General features: G+C 45.6%; 1 protein-coding gene across 3 annotated transcripts in view; it reads left to right on the forward strand.

The window, feature by feature from the left end:
• Nucleotides 1-16,676, forward strand: part of RYR3 (ryanodine receptor 3) — a 569,645-nt gene that overhangs the window by 362,118 nt on the left and 190,851 nt on the right. For 2 of the 3 annotated variants that reach the window (XM_088839832.1, XM_088839833.1), the window contains exons 28-32: nt 2,795-3,003; nt 4,607-4,782; nt 5,643-5,679; nt 7,452-7,615; nt 10,505-10,670. In XM_088839832.1, the coding sequence (XP_088695958.1) occupies nt 2,795-3,003; nt 4,607-4,782; nt 5,643-5,679; nt 7,452-7,615; nt 10,505-10,670 (752 nt within the window). The remainder of the gene's footprint in view (nt 1-2,794; nt 3,004-4,606; nt 4,783-5,642; nt 5,680-7,451; nt 7,616-10,504; nt 10,671-16,676) is intronic. The other variant, XM_088839834.1, reaches the window with a different exon arrangement.

Below are 16,676 nucleotides of genomic sequence, written 5' to 3' on the forward strand. Positions count from 1 at the left end.
GGCTATTGTAAATAGTGCTGCTTTGAGTATAAGGGCACAAAAATCTTTTTAAATTATAATTTTGTCCTGATATATGCCTGGGATTGGGATGGCTGGATCATATGGAACTCTACTTTTAGTTTTTTGAGAAACCTCCGTACTGTTCTCCATAATAGCTACACCAACTTACATTCCCCACCAAGTGTCAGAGAGTTCCTTTTTCTCCGCTTCCAAGAGACTTTCTTAAGATGTCATGTCTCTGCTCACATCAGGGATGGAATGCTTCAAAATCAGCTCTTCCTGATAAAGCTACTCTAATGGTACTTGTCCAGGTTGGAAACAAAAGTACTGTCTTGCAAGTGGGTCTGTCTTACCACACACCATTCACTGTCCCACATTCCACTTGTCATCCTCATTTCTCTAAGCCCCTGGCAACCAGGATGATTTCTTTTCCTCCCTTCACATCTCACAGCATAAAGCAGAGCCCTGTGTCCCAGTAAGCACCCCAAAATTGTGCCAACAAGTAGTCCTTATTCCATACTAGTGTCATATCTTCAAAGCTTCCTTACTTATAAAAATCTCTGTCTATAGAAGGGGGTAGTTTCATCTATTATAGTCTCAAAGGCTATGAAGCATAGTCTCAGAAGCATAGCAGTGCTCAGGAAGGTCCATGAATCTGATCGACCAGACCATCCACCTTCCCGAGGGATGGGGCCACCACCAGTGGTCCTGGGTGGAGGCTTTTTGTACACATTACCTTCATTGCTAGGATTTCATTATAGCTCTCTTACTTAGAAATAGTGTTAAACATTATCACATAGTATCCAAGTGAGTTCATAGTTTCTGAAAACGATGAACTCAGCTTGGGAGGGATTTATCTTTCACTTATGTGACTTATTTACATAGAAACTTTGTGATTTAGTAACAGTATATACACACTGACTTTAGGACGAGTGAATTTTGGCGTTGGTCTCTATGCTTGACTTACTGTTGAACATAAATTCTCCCAAAATTGACCTTTAAATGTCCCTCACATAAATACTCCTTCGTTAGGAGTGACACGATTTTCTTTATGGGGGGCTCCAAGCCCTGGTTTAGCCTCCAGCCTTTGAGCCCTTCGTCCTTTTCCGAGCAGTCTGCAGCCTCAGCTGCCCTCCAGCTGCCTGCCTCATGTCTTCCCAGGTCTGGGATAATTAGTGTTTTCCCAACTCTGCTGATTTGTTGGTCCACAATTATGGTTCATAAATAGCCCACAAACAAGAACACTAAGCGATCTGAACTTCTGCTTTGGGTCTGTTCTGCATGGCAATGCTTTCTTTAATATGACGAGGACACAGAAAATAGCTTGAAGAGACAATAACTGTAGGAGCGAACAGTTTTCTACAGCTCCTGCTTGAAAATCTCACTTTCCTACTTAGGAGGGGACTGTAACGGTAGACTGGGAGGATGGGGTTTGTAAGATGTAATTTGTAAACAAGCAATCATAGTGCTAGCATCCAAAACTTCTTAGCGTACTCTCAAATGACAAGAGCCACTGTACCTCCCATTTCACTGGAGAAGATGCTGGGACCTAGAGAAATTTGGCAGTTTACATCAAGTCATTCTCTGGGCTTCTTGCACTGTTTCATTTAGGGCAAAATTTAAAATTACCCAGGGTTTAAGATATGGAAGCAATCTAAGTGCCTATAAACAGATGAATGATTAAAAGATGATGTGTCTGTATATGTATATACATATGTATGTATATATCTGTGTCCACACACACACACGAATATTAGTTAGCCGTAAAAAAAGAATGAAATTCTGCTATTTGCAGCACCATGGGTGGATCCAGAGGGTATTATGTTTAGTGAAATAAGTCTGACAAAGGCAAATGCTGCATGTTATCACTTATGCTCTATGCTATCACTTATGTGTGAAGTTAAAAAAAAACAACTGAATATATATAACAAAGCAGAAAGAGACTCACAGATACAAAGAACAAACTAGTGATAAACAGTGGGGAGAAGGTAGAGGGAAGGAGCAGATGGGGTATGAGATTAAGAGACACAAACTACCATGTATCAGAGAGATAAGCAACAAGAATAGATTGTACAGCACAGGGAAATATAGCCATTGCTTTGTAATAGCTTCAGATGGAATACAGCCTATTTAAATATTGATTCACTATGTTGTATACCTGAAACTAACATAATATTGTAAATCAACTATAACTCAATTGAAAAGAAAGTATATCTCCAGAGATAAATAACATAAAATTACCCAGGGCCTAATTGGTGCTAGTGATAAAGAACTTGCCTGCCAATGCAGGAGACAGATGTGGATTCAATCCCTGGGTTGGGAAAATCCCCTGCAGGAGGGCATGGCAACCCACTCCAGTATTCTTGCTTGAAGAATCCCATGGGCAGAGGAGCCTGGTGGGCTACAGTCCATGGGGTCACAAATAGTCGGGCATGACTGAAGTGACTTAGCACACAAGTAATATCAGTTTTAACTAAGACGTGAATAAAGAATTTCACTTTTTCTCTTATTGGTTTTACTTTTCCAGATGACATTTATTTACGTCTTGGCTGGACAATTATTTTTTCTGCCAATCATTTTGAACCAGACTCACTTGTCTTTCCCATATACCAAGGGTAGCCATCAACTCCATATGGCCTCCTGTTGTTGAGTATATGGGCCAGGAAGAAAGAAAAGGATGCTGTCCTATCTTTTCCACTGGGACTCAAAGCTGTGAAGGAAGCAAGGGTTCTGCTTCCTCCCAGCCTGCCAGGACAGTCCTGCCGGCTGACCGAGCTCTCTCACCACTCTGCAGGCTTTGTGCCCATCTGCTCTCTGGGGCTGTCTCAGATCGGCCGCATGAATCTTGGGATGGACGCCAGCACCTTCAAGTTTTATACCATGTGCGGCCTCCAAGAGGGCTTTGAGCCTTTTGCTGTCAACATGAATCGCGACGTGGCCATGTGGTTCAGCAAACGCCTCCCAACGTTTGTGAACGTGCCCAAGGATCATCCGCAGATAGAGGTATGCTACACGTACACATCGTGGGGGGCCCTGGCAGGGCAGGGGAACCCAGGCACTGAGCTCCCACTGATGCTCCTGTCACAGCTGGTGCTTGCCCAAGTCCACGCCCTGGCTGTCCCCAGTCACCTCCTTGCCAGACTCCAGAGCTGTCATTACAGGCACCTTAGTTGTGGCAGCTGAGTGGCATCTTACAAGGGGTAACCAACCACCTTGCAGATCCATATCCCCAAATCTTTGGGCCACTACATTCTCTCCAGATGTTGCTATAGTAGTATTAGAGCAAAACAGTATCTAGAGTCCTTAAATGTCATTTTCCTAAAATAATTCAATACCTGCACTTAAGATGATATGTCCCGGATATTGTTTTCCTCTACTCAGGACTTAATGCCTTTTAGGCTGTGTTTAATTCCTGCAGAACCACCTCCAGCTTTTTAGGTGGAGGTGCGGTAGTTGATTATGGTGCTTGTATGTTGTGTGGGGAGCAGAGAGGCAGAAAAGCCGAAGATTGTAAGGATCCTGATTTGGGTTCTGGTTCTTCATTTCCTTGCTCTGCATCACCCACACACACCACGATTTTTTCATGGTATCAGGGTGGGATGGGAGCTGATGGGATGTCAGACAGATCAATACCACTGAAGCGTTAGATTCAAGGGCTCGCTTACACCAGAATGTAAGTCTCCTTCAGTCACCTCCCAGGCTGAATTCAGCAAGCATCAGCTCCTCATCCTCCCCTTTCCCCCAAACCCTTAGATAGTAGAGACTTGAATTTCTCTGATTTCTACCTGATAGTTATTTTGGAAAGCTGGCTGATAAACATTTTGGAAGTCATGAGCCCTTTTGACAAACCAGTGGGCTCTAGAGACCCTCCACTTAGAAAAATATGCAGACCCCACAAACCTAGGTAAGCATGCTCATGGACCGCAGGATGGGAACTGTGCTCTAGAATGCAGGCAGAAGTGCTCGGATTGTAACAAAACCATCATTGTAAGTCTGCTCACTTCCTCTGCTCCCCATCCCACCCCCACACATACACTTCCAACATCCAGTTGTGATCTTTCCTCCTCCACTGCACTCCTTGAAGTGCTCACGCCCTGGAGCTGGGAATTTCCTCCTTTGTCGGGAGCCTCTGTCTGACTCAGGCTGCAACTGTGGTAAAGGCGGGAAATCCACCGGGTAGGAGACAGGGTCCTCTGAGGAAACTCTCACGTCACTTCTGGAGTCTTGGGCTTTCTGCGCCTTCTCCCTTAGATATTCTCATGCCCACTGACATGGGAAACCTATGGAAAGTTTCTCCTTTAGCCACTCGCCACCTTCCTAAAGGGTCAGCATCAGCAAGCACACTGCAACAGCCCTGCTTGCTGCCTGGTGCCCCTGACCTTGCAGAAAACCCAGTAGTTATGTTTTCAAATCCCTAATCTCCCCAGCCAGAGGTGGGTCTGTGATATTTTATTGGGCAGGGTCCATGTTAGGATAAGTGTAATGGTTGGGTTACCACTCATGACAACCTTTGCAGTTCGCAGAAAGCCTTACGTAGGTAGTCAGTGAGGGAAGAGAGGGTGGGCGGGAGTCAGGCTGTGTCAGGTGAGGATGGTGGCATTTCCAGGTTGTGAGGATCGACGGCACCATGGATACCCCTCCATGCCTCAAGGTGACCCACAAGACATTCGGCACCCAGAACAGCAGTGCCACCATGGTCTACTGCCGCCTGAGCGTGCCCGTCGAGTGCCACTCCTCCTTCAGTCACAGCCCCTGCCTGGACAGTGATGCTTTCCAGAAAAGGTGAGGAGGGGGTGGCTCCAGCTCTCAGAGGTGCTGCAAAACTGACTGTGTCTGCTTCTCACTGCACCGTGGCACAACTGGAGCCCGGTCTGTAGGGTTCCCTCTGCTTTCAGTCGGGAAAGAAGGATGTGTGCTCACACGTGTGTGTGCCCATGCATGTGTGTGTATGCGCACAGTGTATAATTAGGGGGCCAATCAAGCTTAATTACGTCACATCCAGTGGACATGTTTCTGCTCTTCTCAAGCTCTCTGAGTCCCTAGCCTCCCTGCAATCTGAAATTCCTATGTTTTGGAGGACAAAAGAATGTAAGTGCATGAGAGGATGCAATTGTTGTTGCCATTATGTGAAATTAGAAGCTTCTGTAGGCAAATACTACCTTCTCTGCATAACTATGGCCAATGTCCAACCCAGTAGCTATGTGACTCATGAGTAATGTGACTTCCTTCTGCCTGATTAGGAATATATTCCTTGCTATCTATCTTCCCTTCCATGTCTATTTTTAGTCGCTGATGTATGGCAAGAGTTTTACTAGCTACCAAGCTTTAAAGAAGCAAAGCTGTTTGAGAGAGCAGGATCATGTATCCCAGGGTATCCCTGCCTAAATTATTACCATCTCCCCAGCCTCCCCCTTTCCCTACCTTACATCTGGGCTGAGAGACAAGAGTTGAAAGGCATAGTCCTGCCTGCTGGTAGCAGGTTGCAGACGAAAAGTTCCAAGATCAGTAGGGATCACTCATATGTGGGAAACATCCAGCTTCCTAAACTTGTCTTCATCATTAAAGGTAGATCAATTGCCTGTCAGATTTGTGGGCTTCCTTATAGAGCTGAAGAACTAAAACATGGATTATCTTCCCCCCAGGAAACAGATGCAAGAAATACTCTCTCACACAACAACAGTAAGTAAATGTGCTCAATTATGGTTTTAATTATTTGATTCTTTGCCATGCCTGGTAATATGCCCCTTACAGCAAAGATCTGTCTAGAGATCCTCTTTAATTGCCAATTATTCTGCCTTTTAATATCCATCTTAATGCTTCCAGAACATATCTATGGCATCTCTCAAGTGGAGGAAAGAAAAACAGTTATTCAGTGCAAAACAGAACTCTACCTAGAGCCTCTAATTGGGCATCATTGTGTACTTGGTGCCTATTTGCCACCAGGGACCCAGCGCTGCCTTTCTGATTGAAAGGAACATCAGTTGAGGGGGAAAGGGGGGCTGTTAATTTAATCCTTTTGTTTGCTCTTTTATGTAAACTTCTGTGAATCAACTCTCCCATCTCTCTGAGCAGCGCCAGGAATGATGTTGAAAGCAGTCAAATGGAAAAAAGGAGCAGGGAGCCAGCCCAGAAGATGGAGGCTGCTTTTGGTTCTTTTTCTATAAACAGTGGTTAGAAAGCAATGCTTCCAAATTTCTTTCTTCCTTTGAGCTTTCCTGGTGGTTCGGTGGTAAAGATTCTGCCTCCCAATGCAGGAGATGCAGATCTAATCCCTGGGTCAGGAAGATCCGCTACAGAAGGAAATGGCTACTCACTCCAGTATTCTTGCCTAGGAAATCCCATGGACAGAGAAGCCTGGTGGGCTACAGGATGTGGGGTTGCAAAGAACCAGACACGACTTAGCAACTAAACAACTCATCTTTCTTTAGCACCTGACCAAAAAATAAAAAATAAAAACTCTTTGTAAGAAATGCATGTCACCCTTCAATAAAGTTATCCTGCAACCCGGTATTCATGGGTTAATTGTCAGGCATGAGATTCTTGCCTTGGCGTGTCACACACTTGCTATGTGCAGAGCGCTGCACTGAGTACACTGTGTCACCTTCCCCGTTAATTTCCACTGCAACCCTGGGAGATGAACCATCTCTTGCACTCCAAGGTACAGAAGACAAATGACTTGTCTAAGGTCACACAATGAATAGCTGCCAGGGCCGAGATTCCAGCACGGGTTGTGTCTGGCTGGCTCTTTTCTCTTCCGATCAAAAAATTGGCGATAACAACAAATATGAGGACTTCATTTGGAATAAGTGTGTTCAGTTTCATAAAGAAAATGGTGACGCAGTCACTTAACTCAGTGCTTCGGTTGCTATTACAACGTAGTGATAAACCTCACAAATTGTTACGGTGCCTAGCAAGAGTGGCTGTGGTTTTCAGCCCTGCCTGTCGCTGAGCCTAATGGCCATATGAAGCACATTTGGCCACGATGTGGGCTTTTTCTTTTGTAGCATCCTGTTTAAGACTTAAAAAAATATACCCCTGGACTTCCCTGCAGAAGTGACAAGTGGCCTTGTTCTCTGAGCCTTGACTGTTCTCTCTGAAGGCAAAGACAGTGCCCAGCTCCCCCCAGCAGCCTGGGTAACCAGAAGAGAGTGAGGGTTCTATGTTGACCGTTGAGGGGCCGCCCATGACCTCTGCAGCAGCAGCATCTTCTGGGCAGAGCGTGACAGATTAGGTGCCTGATTGTCTAGGTGCTAAAGCACAACAGAAGGTGGGAAAACAAGGAAGCCAAGTTCTCGCATCAACCCTGGCCCTAGTCCAGAAAGCAGTGGCACAGCTCCAGTACAGAGTGTGCTTTCTAAGAAAAGGGGACAAGTGGGCTGCTAGGTAATGTCTGCCTCTTGAGCCCGTTCCCCCTAACTGGGGTCATTCACTGCATCTGTGGTCTCTCCCAGCAGTGCTACTACGCAATCCGCGTCTTTGCCGGACAGGACCCCTCCTGCGTGTGGGTCGGATGGGTGACTCCGGATTATCACTTGTACAGTGAAAAGTTTGACCTGAATAAAAACTGTACTGTGACTGTTACTCTGGGGGACGAAAGAGGCCGAGTCCACGAAAGGTAAGAGGACTTCCAAGGGGCGCGTTTGGCCATCAGGTTCCTCCCTCCCTCATCCAGCAGTCTTTTTCCTCTCTCTGCTCACAACTCAAAGAAGGAAACATCCCAACTTCTATTATAAAGAAGAAAAAAAAGCACAGGCTTAAAATCCTTGAGTGAATGAGCTTGGAGTGGGCAGTGGAGAGGGTTCTATGGTGGGAGAAGTTATTATCAGCCAAAATAAAGGGCAGTTTCATTACGTATATAAAACATGACCCAGCAATGGGAAATACAGATAGACAATTGAGAGGTCTAAGCTCCCTCTGAGTCTTTGCTCTGTGATTTCTGGGCAAGTCCCAAATTCTGCAACATTAGAACAAGCCAGAGAAAAATCCTCAGGTGCTCGAGGGAAATAAATTCCAAAGAAATAAAAAGATGTACCACATCACACAGCAGCTGATCAGCTTAGAACTCACCATCCTAAAAGTTGGTAATGGCTGAAAGAATAAAGACCATCAAAGAGACATGACGAATTCAGGAATAATTACAGCTGAGTAGAAATTAGGGATCTTAAAGAAAAACATGTCTTAGGTACACCCATATCCTCCCACCAGTCCACTAGAACTGCCATCAGAAAAAAAGATCTTTGGCCAGCAATGCCCCACAGATGAACCAGCAGACTTTATTTCCACCTCAGTGAGATTTCCTAGAGTCCTTGCCCTTACAGACTTATACAGAAATGTAAGAAGTTGGTCCTCATGCTGACCTTTATCCCTAAAAAGTCAGGATGTTTTGCAGTCAATGCTCTTTAGATGCTACTTGCTCATCAAAGACTAGGGGCCGAGGTCAGGCACGATTGCTCTGTCTTGGGAGACCACGGTGGCAGGTAGTTAAAAGGACAGAGTTTGGAAGCAAATTGCCCCCATCTTAAACTGGGTTCCAGTACTTTCTAGAGGTGGGCCTGTTACTTAACCACCCTGGGTCTAAATCTCCTCATCTATAAAATGAGAATAACAGTTCTAATCTAACAGAGTGTTATGAGGGTTGAGATAAGACATAGATAAGTGCCTACAACAGTGCCTTGACCCAAGTCCTCAATAAACATTACTCTATTACCATTACTGAGTGTCCATCATGTTATGAGACCCAGGGGAGATGCTGGGTCCAAATGCAACCTCTGGTTTGGTTACAAAGGAAAGTATGTGAAAGCCCTTGTCCAGTCCAGACTTCACTCTTCAGCCATTAGAACAAAAAGCCAGACGGTCTCCTCCCAGCTGGGTCTCTTGCTCCAGTTTTCTGGCTGTGCCACACCAGACTGATTATTTATCTGAGCCTCAGTCTACATTCATTGAGAGAAGTATGTGACACACTGGCACCTAGAATAAGACGCAGTAAATCGTAGGTGCTCAATAACTCTTGGTTCTTTGTCTTGTATAATAAGAAATAAACGCGGGATCGATTTTCAGATGCTTTTGGGGATTTCAAACTCGAGCCCTTTAAAATAGGGTCAAAGGGTAGCACTTCACACTCCCATGACTTTCATACATTATTAACTGAATTCTGTAGTCATCAATGTACTTAGTACTCTAATCACTGAAAAGTAGTAGTAACACAGCTGCAGTTTAACCTTAATGAAAATCTAGCAATGACTATAACTCACTTGAAAGGAGCAATTTGCAGTGGCTCTGCCTGAGGGCATTTACACTGGGAAACCAGCCCCACTGGTGCCCTAGAGAAGAGGCAGGCAGAGGAGGTGAAGGCATGCTTACAAAGGGGATTTCTAGTTTTTGGGGAAAGGGATAGACTTCGAAGAATTCCAATCAAACTCTTGGCTTTCCAAGGCAAAAATCAGATCGACCTTAGGAAGTTTAAAGGGCTGATGTTGTGTCCCATATAGAGTCACTTTCTCCTTTGTATGTGCTTAGTCACTCAGTTGTGTCCTACTCTTTGCAACCCCATGGACTCCTCTGTCCATGGAGAGAATACCAGAGTGGGTTGCCGTGCCCTCCTCCAGGGGATCTTCCCAACCCAGGGACTGAACCCAGGTCTCCTGCATTGCAGGCAGATTATTTACCATCTGAGCCAACAGGGAAGTCCTTTAGCCTGAAACAAGTCATTTGATGCAACTTAAGTTCTCAGGTCCCTCAGATGGACACACCAGGGCTGGGCTTGCCCTCAGCCATCATAAGCGGCTCTGGGAACTCATGTACTGCTTCTCCAGAGCCCATCCAGTGGTTGAAATCTTACCATTAAGAAATTGGGCTTTGGGGCTTCAAAATCTTTTGGTTATATAGTTGACATTTTAATCTAAATGCCTATGATAGAGTTTTCTTCGTGGGGGTAGCCAGGCAACTGAGAAAGGTACCCAAGTGTGTAGGTGTGGAAGGGTGAGGGTGCAGAAGGCAGGACTCCAGACAGCTGGGAGGGCAGGTAGTACAGGTCAGGAGGCAAGAGGACATCAGAGATTAACCTTATACACTTTGTGAGTCTTCCGTGGCCCAGGCCTGCCATCCTATGGAATGTGGGCCTGCATCTCAAGTGTCCAGTGGCCTTTTGCCCTGGCACTGAGCTGGGATTCAGGACACAGACCTTTTGTTCCTACCTCTTACACCAAAGCTCTCTCTAAGTCCACGTGCACCTTTAGTTCTCCCCTCTAATACTGTGGTCCCTGTTGTCTGTTTCAGAAACGTGAATTGACAATGAGCCAGGAAACAGATTACCTGAACACTCTGCTCTTTGAAGCAGACAGATTGCCACATTCCTAAACTCAGTGAATTCACTTAAGAAAAACAATTATTGGGGGCTGATTGGAAAGCTTCCCTGGAAGCTTCAGGGGCATTTCAGTCCTGAGTCTTGACTGCAAACTGCCCCAGTCCAGGTTATTCTTTGTCTTTTGCTCTCTTTGGCTCCCAGTGTGAAACGCAGCAATTGCTACATGGTCTGGGGTGGGGACATCGTGGCTACATCCCAAAGAGCAAGTCGCAGCAACGTGGACCTGGAGATCGGCTGCCTCGTGGATCTGGCGATGGGCATGTTGTCCTTTTCAGCCAATGGGAGGGAACTTGGCACCTGCTATCAGGTAGGAGTGGCATCGAGAACCATGACAGTGACATCCCAGGCCCGGCTGCTCAGGGCTCTGCTGCTCAGTCTTCTTTGTAGCTGGCATCTTCACCACAACACATGGAGTGGATGTACCCACATGGTCCAAAGCCATCTAGGAAAACAAACAAGAACAAAGTGACTTCATTTTGCTCAGAGAAGGAAAGATCTTATTTATTGGTTGATTAGAAATGCTGGTCATCTTTCTAGAAGATAATAAAGCTTTTCTGTGGCGTTGGGCTCTGGAAGGCTATTCATTAATTCCATCAGTATTTCCTGTGCAACTTTCACATTACCTACACTATATAAAATGCAAAGTCTAAAAGGTCAACAGAGATACTCCTCACTTTAAGAAACTTCTGTGCTAAAATGTAGACCTATAAAAACTGATTAATTTGCCAGGGAGTATTCCCTTTGCAAACAAGGTTATTTTCATTCACTGTGGCTTCTTTTCAGGGTTCTTAAAAAACTGCATTTACATAAATAATGTATCTCCCTCTTTCACTGACTATAAACTGATAGAACTCCTTGGGGAAACTATCAACTATATACATGTAGGTTTACCTGTCATTGACCACAAGAAAGCTGATCTGCTTTAAGTTGGGTTTTTTACCTTTGATGGCCAAGTAAGCTTGGGAAATGCCACAAATTTTATCTTCTTTGGAAGTTTTGCAGTAAGTGTTAGTATAGGAAAACTTTAAGAAATGGTTCAGAAAGAAACCTAGCCAACCATTTCTCATTTAATCAAGAAAAGCTTTTTTCAAAATTTAACAATTAGTAATATTCTATCAGCCCAGAGTTCTACAGAGCATACTATGAGACAGGCTAAGTTAAGGAGTTAAATTTCTGTATTAAACCTCCTTCAAAGGTAGAATGGAAAGCTTCCTGTATGTATGGATAGAATGTTATCCAAGTTCAGAGAAGGGGGAGTCTGCTTCCGTGGAGAGTGGTCAAGAAAAATTTATTACAGAGAAATCTTGATTATGAAACAGAATACTTCCAGGCAGAGAGAGAGAGGCATGTACTCGGTTGAAAGAAGGGCACAAAAGCATAATGGAGATGAAGGCATAAGTGATGTTTATGTTTGAGGAATGATGGACAGACTAGAATGGGTAATGGTTGGTGGTAACAAATTTGGAAAGGTAGGGAGAAATTAGGAAGCAATGAGGAACTCCCAAAGAGTTCTCAGGACAATGGCAAACAGTGTTGAGGGGAGTTCAGCCAACTGCTGCTGCTGCTGCTAAGTCACTTCAGTCGTGTCCGACTCTGTGCAACCCCATAGACGGCAGCCCACCAGGCTCCTCCGTCCCTTGAATTCTCCATGCAAGAACACTGGAGTGGGTTGCCATTTCCTTCTCCAATGCATGCATGCATGCTAAGTCGCTTCAGTCATGTCTGAATCTATATGACCCTATGGACAGCAGCCCACCAGGATCCTCTGTCCATAGGATTCTCTAAGCAAGAATACTGGAGTGGGTTGCCATTTCCTTCTCCAACTCAGCCAACTACAGGAGATAAAAATCTCTGCTGTAAATGGCTCCTGTGTCAATTGCTAAAACCCCAGATTCCAGAACCAGCCTCAGGTTACAGCCTTCAGGCTGAAAAGCCCCTTGGCAGCCATTTGTCTGGCTTGTGGTTGGAGAGCAGGGGTCTGTAGCTGCCCCAAATCTGAAATGTTAAGTGACTAAAAACACAGGCAGAGCCCTTTCTGGGGGCCAGGAACAGCCTGCCAGTGTGGCGGTCTTCCCCAGGACCTCCTGCAGTGGGTAGCCCCTGCACACTACACTGGGGCTCTCCCTCCTCCTGGAAAGATGTGGAATCATCACCACTACCCAGCAGCTGGGCCCAACCAGTTGCTCCCAGAAAGCGGCCTTTGCAAATCCGGACTTTGAAGCAGAAAGTACCGTACTGTTCTTTCAGTACTTTCTCATGATTCCACCCTCCCTTCCCCTCTTAAGTCCCCTGAGAGGAGGCTTATATACATTACTACCGTCCTTCAGAATCCATTAGCTTTTTTCCATTAACTTTTGAAATGAGTTTGACTAAACGGTCCTCCCTGAGCTGCTGAGAGTTCCAAGGCATCTAATCACATTTAAGGTCCCTAAATAAATAAATAAAACCCAACCCATGGCATTTGAAGTAGCAATGACTTGCCTACTTCAGGAAAGAGCCTATGATGATGATAAGATGTTACAACAAAGAGCAGATACTGTGCCATTTGTGTCCTGTCTTTCACAGAAGTTCCTGGATGATGTGAAGCTGGCCAGTTGTCTGAGCTGCCTATTGGTGTCTGCACCCCAGGGTGGATGGTGTGACTCCATGTGTGTAAATCCTTATGACTCTGCTCAGGGATTCCAACCAGCTCCCACCCTGAGGTGGGAATAGGGAGGAGGTCAGGACTCTGAGCAGGGACCCTCCGGAAATTCCCACCAACCCAGTCCCCTTCTCATTCCTGGCGAGACAGTTAACGTGTCCAGCTGTGTGTCTGGTCTCCCAGCCCTGGGATAATTGTTATTCTGCAGTTGTAGCCATTTTCATTTTTCAATTATCTTGAGCAGAGCAGGGTAGTAATATTTATACACTGCCTTTCCATTCAGAAAGGACCAGTAACCAAAATAATAAGAGAAGGATTCTCTCCAAGGTTTCCAGACCTCCCCATTAAATAATGCTATGCAATCTGGAAAGCTTTTTCTTTCTCACTTAATGTAATCATGGGAGAAATGAGAAATAAAATGTATGTTCAAGAGATAATCTTCAGTTACTCCCATCCCAGCTGCATAGCTCTGCGAGCAGAGGCCAACTGTAAGATTCAGATTTATGAGAGGGGTTACCTTTCAATTCAGGCTGTTTCCTACACCCTGACCTTCACACATGATTAGAGATAGAATGTCCATCATTGCAAAGACAAAGTAGATCAGCCAGTGATAGAAAGTACCTTAAACACAAAGGGAAGAAAGTCCATGGCACTTCGTGGCAGCCTCAAATCTGGACTTGCTGCTTATTCCGTCAGGCTGCAGTACCCCCTTCCAGAATATAAGCTCCTTAAGGGCAGGGGCTGCCTCCCCCTCCCAGGTTCACTCCGGTATCCCTGCACATGAGACTGTGGTACCTGCCACCCAGGGAGTGCTTGCTAAGTATTTGTTATCAAACCAACCAACTTGGCTGGGAACTCACTAGATTTTTAGTTGCTGCCTAATGGCTTTTCCAGTGGTCATGTATGGATGTGAGAGTTGGACTGTGAAGAAAGCTGATCGCTGAAGAATTGATGCTTTGGAACTGTGGTGTTGGAGAAGACTCTTGAGAGTCCCTTGGACTGCAAGGAGATCCAACCAGTCCATCCTAAAGGAGATCAGTCCTGGTGTTCATTGGAAGGACTGATGCTAAAGCTGAAAGTCCAATACTTTGGCCACCTCATGTGAAGAGCTGACTCATTGGAAAAGACCTTGATGCTGGGAGGGATTGGGGGCAGGAGGAGAAGGGGACGACAGAGAATGAGATGGCTGGATGGCATCACTGACTTGATGGACATGAGTTTGAGTGAACTCCGGGAGTTGGTGATGGACAGGGAGGCCTGGCATGCTGAGGTCCATGGGGTCACAGAGTCGGACACGACTGAGCGACTGAACAAATTCCAACAGCACTAGCCGCATCAAGCAGCAGCCGTGCATCATCTCATGGTCTGTAGATGTGACTGGGTTCTCTGCCCAGGTCCACACAAGCCCAAAATCAGGGTGTCAGCTGGACTGAGCTGGCTCTGTCCAGAGGCTCTGGGCAAGCTCCCTTGCAAGCTCCTTCACGTTGTCAGCAGGATCCAGCTGTGGCTGTGGGCCGAGGTTCCGAGGTCCCCACTTCCTTGGTGGCTGACCCCTCTCTGCTCCCAGAGGTACCCACATTCCCTCTCACGTGGTCCCTTCCATCCTTAAAGCCAACAAGGACGCACCTGGTTCTTCTCATGCTTTGACTCTCTGATTTTTGCTTCTGCCCCCAGCAAGAGAAAACTCCTGTTTTTAAGAATTCATGCAATTGGATTAGGCCCACAAGGATATGTCTCTATCTTAAGGTCAGTCTGTTAGTATCCTTGCTAACAGAATCAGTTTTGTCCATGACATCCAGGATCACAGGACTAACCAAGGGGTCAGGAGGGCCATTTAGGATATTCTACTTACTGCACCATCAGTTGCAGTTTCTTTCCTTATGGACACCCATCAGGTGCTCACACTTGTGTGTTCTTGTTATTTTAGTGATTGAAGAAAAGTTTCCATTGTTCATTGTGGTGGGAATGTACTCTGAGGATAGAAATAAACCAATCCCAGAGCATCCATCCTACCTGCTTTCAAGCACCTCCTCTCTGCAGGGAAGTTTGAGGAGGACCCTGCCATTTGACTGGGTAGCTTATGACATTTGCAGGGATCATTCCCAAGGGACCTAAAGATGTGCCACCTTCTTCAGCCTGTCACTCCCCATGATGGTACGATTTAATTCAGCATCAGAAATCTCTGAGTGAGTGCATGTCTCTCTCTCCCACCTGGCTGATTCAGGCAAAGTTTTCTCACCCACCAGACCTCTGCTTGCTTCAAGTTGCAATGATTTGAGAGGCACACATTGTTCTAGAATGTTTTACCTGTTAGAGTATTTGAGAAATCTGGGACCAGCCTAAAGATGACTCTTGCCTTGTGACCAAAGTCACACAGCAGCAAATCAGAACTTCCCATTTGTGTCTCTCACCCATAAACCCAGATCCTGGCACAAAGCAGGTATGTGATAGGCACTAAAAAACTGCTGAATGTCCTCAGCAAAGCTTATTTTAGACATAGCCTAGGCAGTTCTAGCAGCTCTGTCCCTACCTATTAGTTTTACTAGCATCATCCTTTCATAATCATCCAGAGGTACCTGATGCATCAGGTATAGAGCAACTGTGTTATCTGAAACGTGAGCCCATGGCAGTGTGCTTGAATGCTATATACTGGGAACAAGCCTGGTGTTTAACCAGTCTGGCCTCTTCATCATAAGCCAACAGCTCTGAACCAGACAATCCTTTAAGTCACTTCCAGTCTTAAAAATGTGTTTATACATATTATGTCTAAATGCACTGAGGAAGTTTATTATTTACAGGAAGCCTGTAACAAATATCCTGGCAGAAAGGAAAATCACTATATTCATTTTCTATTGCCTCATAACAAATTACCACAAACTCAGTAACTTAAAGGGCCTCCCGGGTGACTCAGATGGTAAAGAATCTGCCTGCAATGCAGGAGACCCAGGTTCAATCCCTGGGTTTGGAACATACCCCTGGAGAAAGGAATGGCAACCCTCTCTAATATTCTTGTCTGAAGAATTCCATGGACAGAGTAGCCTGGCTGGCTACAGCCCATGGAGTTGCAGAGTCAGACACAACTGAGCAACTAACACTTTCACTTTACTTTCAGTGACTTAGAAGCATTCATTCATTGTCCCATGGTGTCCATGGGTCAGGAGTCAGGACACAATTTATCTGGGTCCCAAGCTCAGCATCTCCCAAGGCTGCAGTCAAGTTGTCAGCCAGACTGCATTCTTTTCTGGAGCTTGGGATCCTTTTCTAAGTTCATGTGGTTGTTGGCATAAATTCAGTTGCTTGCATTTGTAAAACTGCATTTCTTGCTGGCTGAAGCCAGGAGCTTACCACTTTCAGCCTCATGAAACCCCCTAGAACTCCTTGCCACATGGCCCTCTCAAAACATGGCAGTTTACTTCCCTGAGGCTATCTGGAGCAACTTCTTCTCCAGTCAGATGAAATGGAATCTTCTATATAATACAACCAATCAAAGGAGTGGCAGTCCTTTAGCTTTTGCCATATCCTGTTTGCTGGAAACAAGACACAGATTCTACAAGAGGCGATTGTACAAGGGAGTATCTCACTGGGGGACACTTTCAGGGTATGTCCACAACACCCAGAAGTCCCTAATTTGATGGGTCGGGAGAGTTGTAAGCATGCCCTAATGTCTGAATT

This window comes from Moschus berezovskii, chromosome 9, assembly GCF_049115385.1.
Source record: "Moschus berezovskii isolate FMDL1 chromosome 9, NW_MosBer_1.0, whole genome shotgun sequence".
Lineage (NCBI taxonomy): Eukaryota > Metazoa > Chordata > Mammalia > Artiodactyla > Moschidae > Moschus > Moschus berezovskii.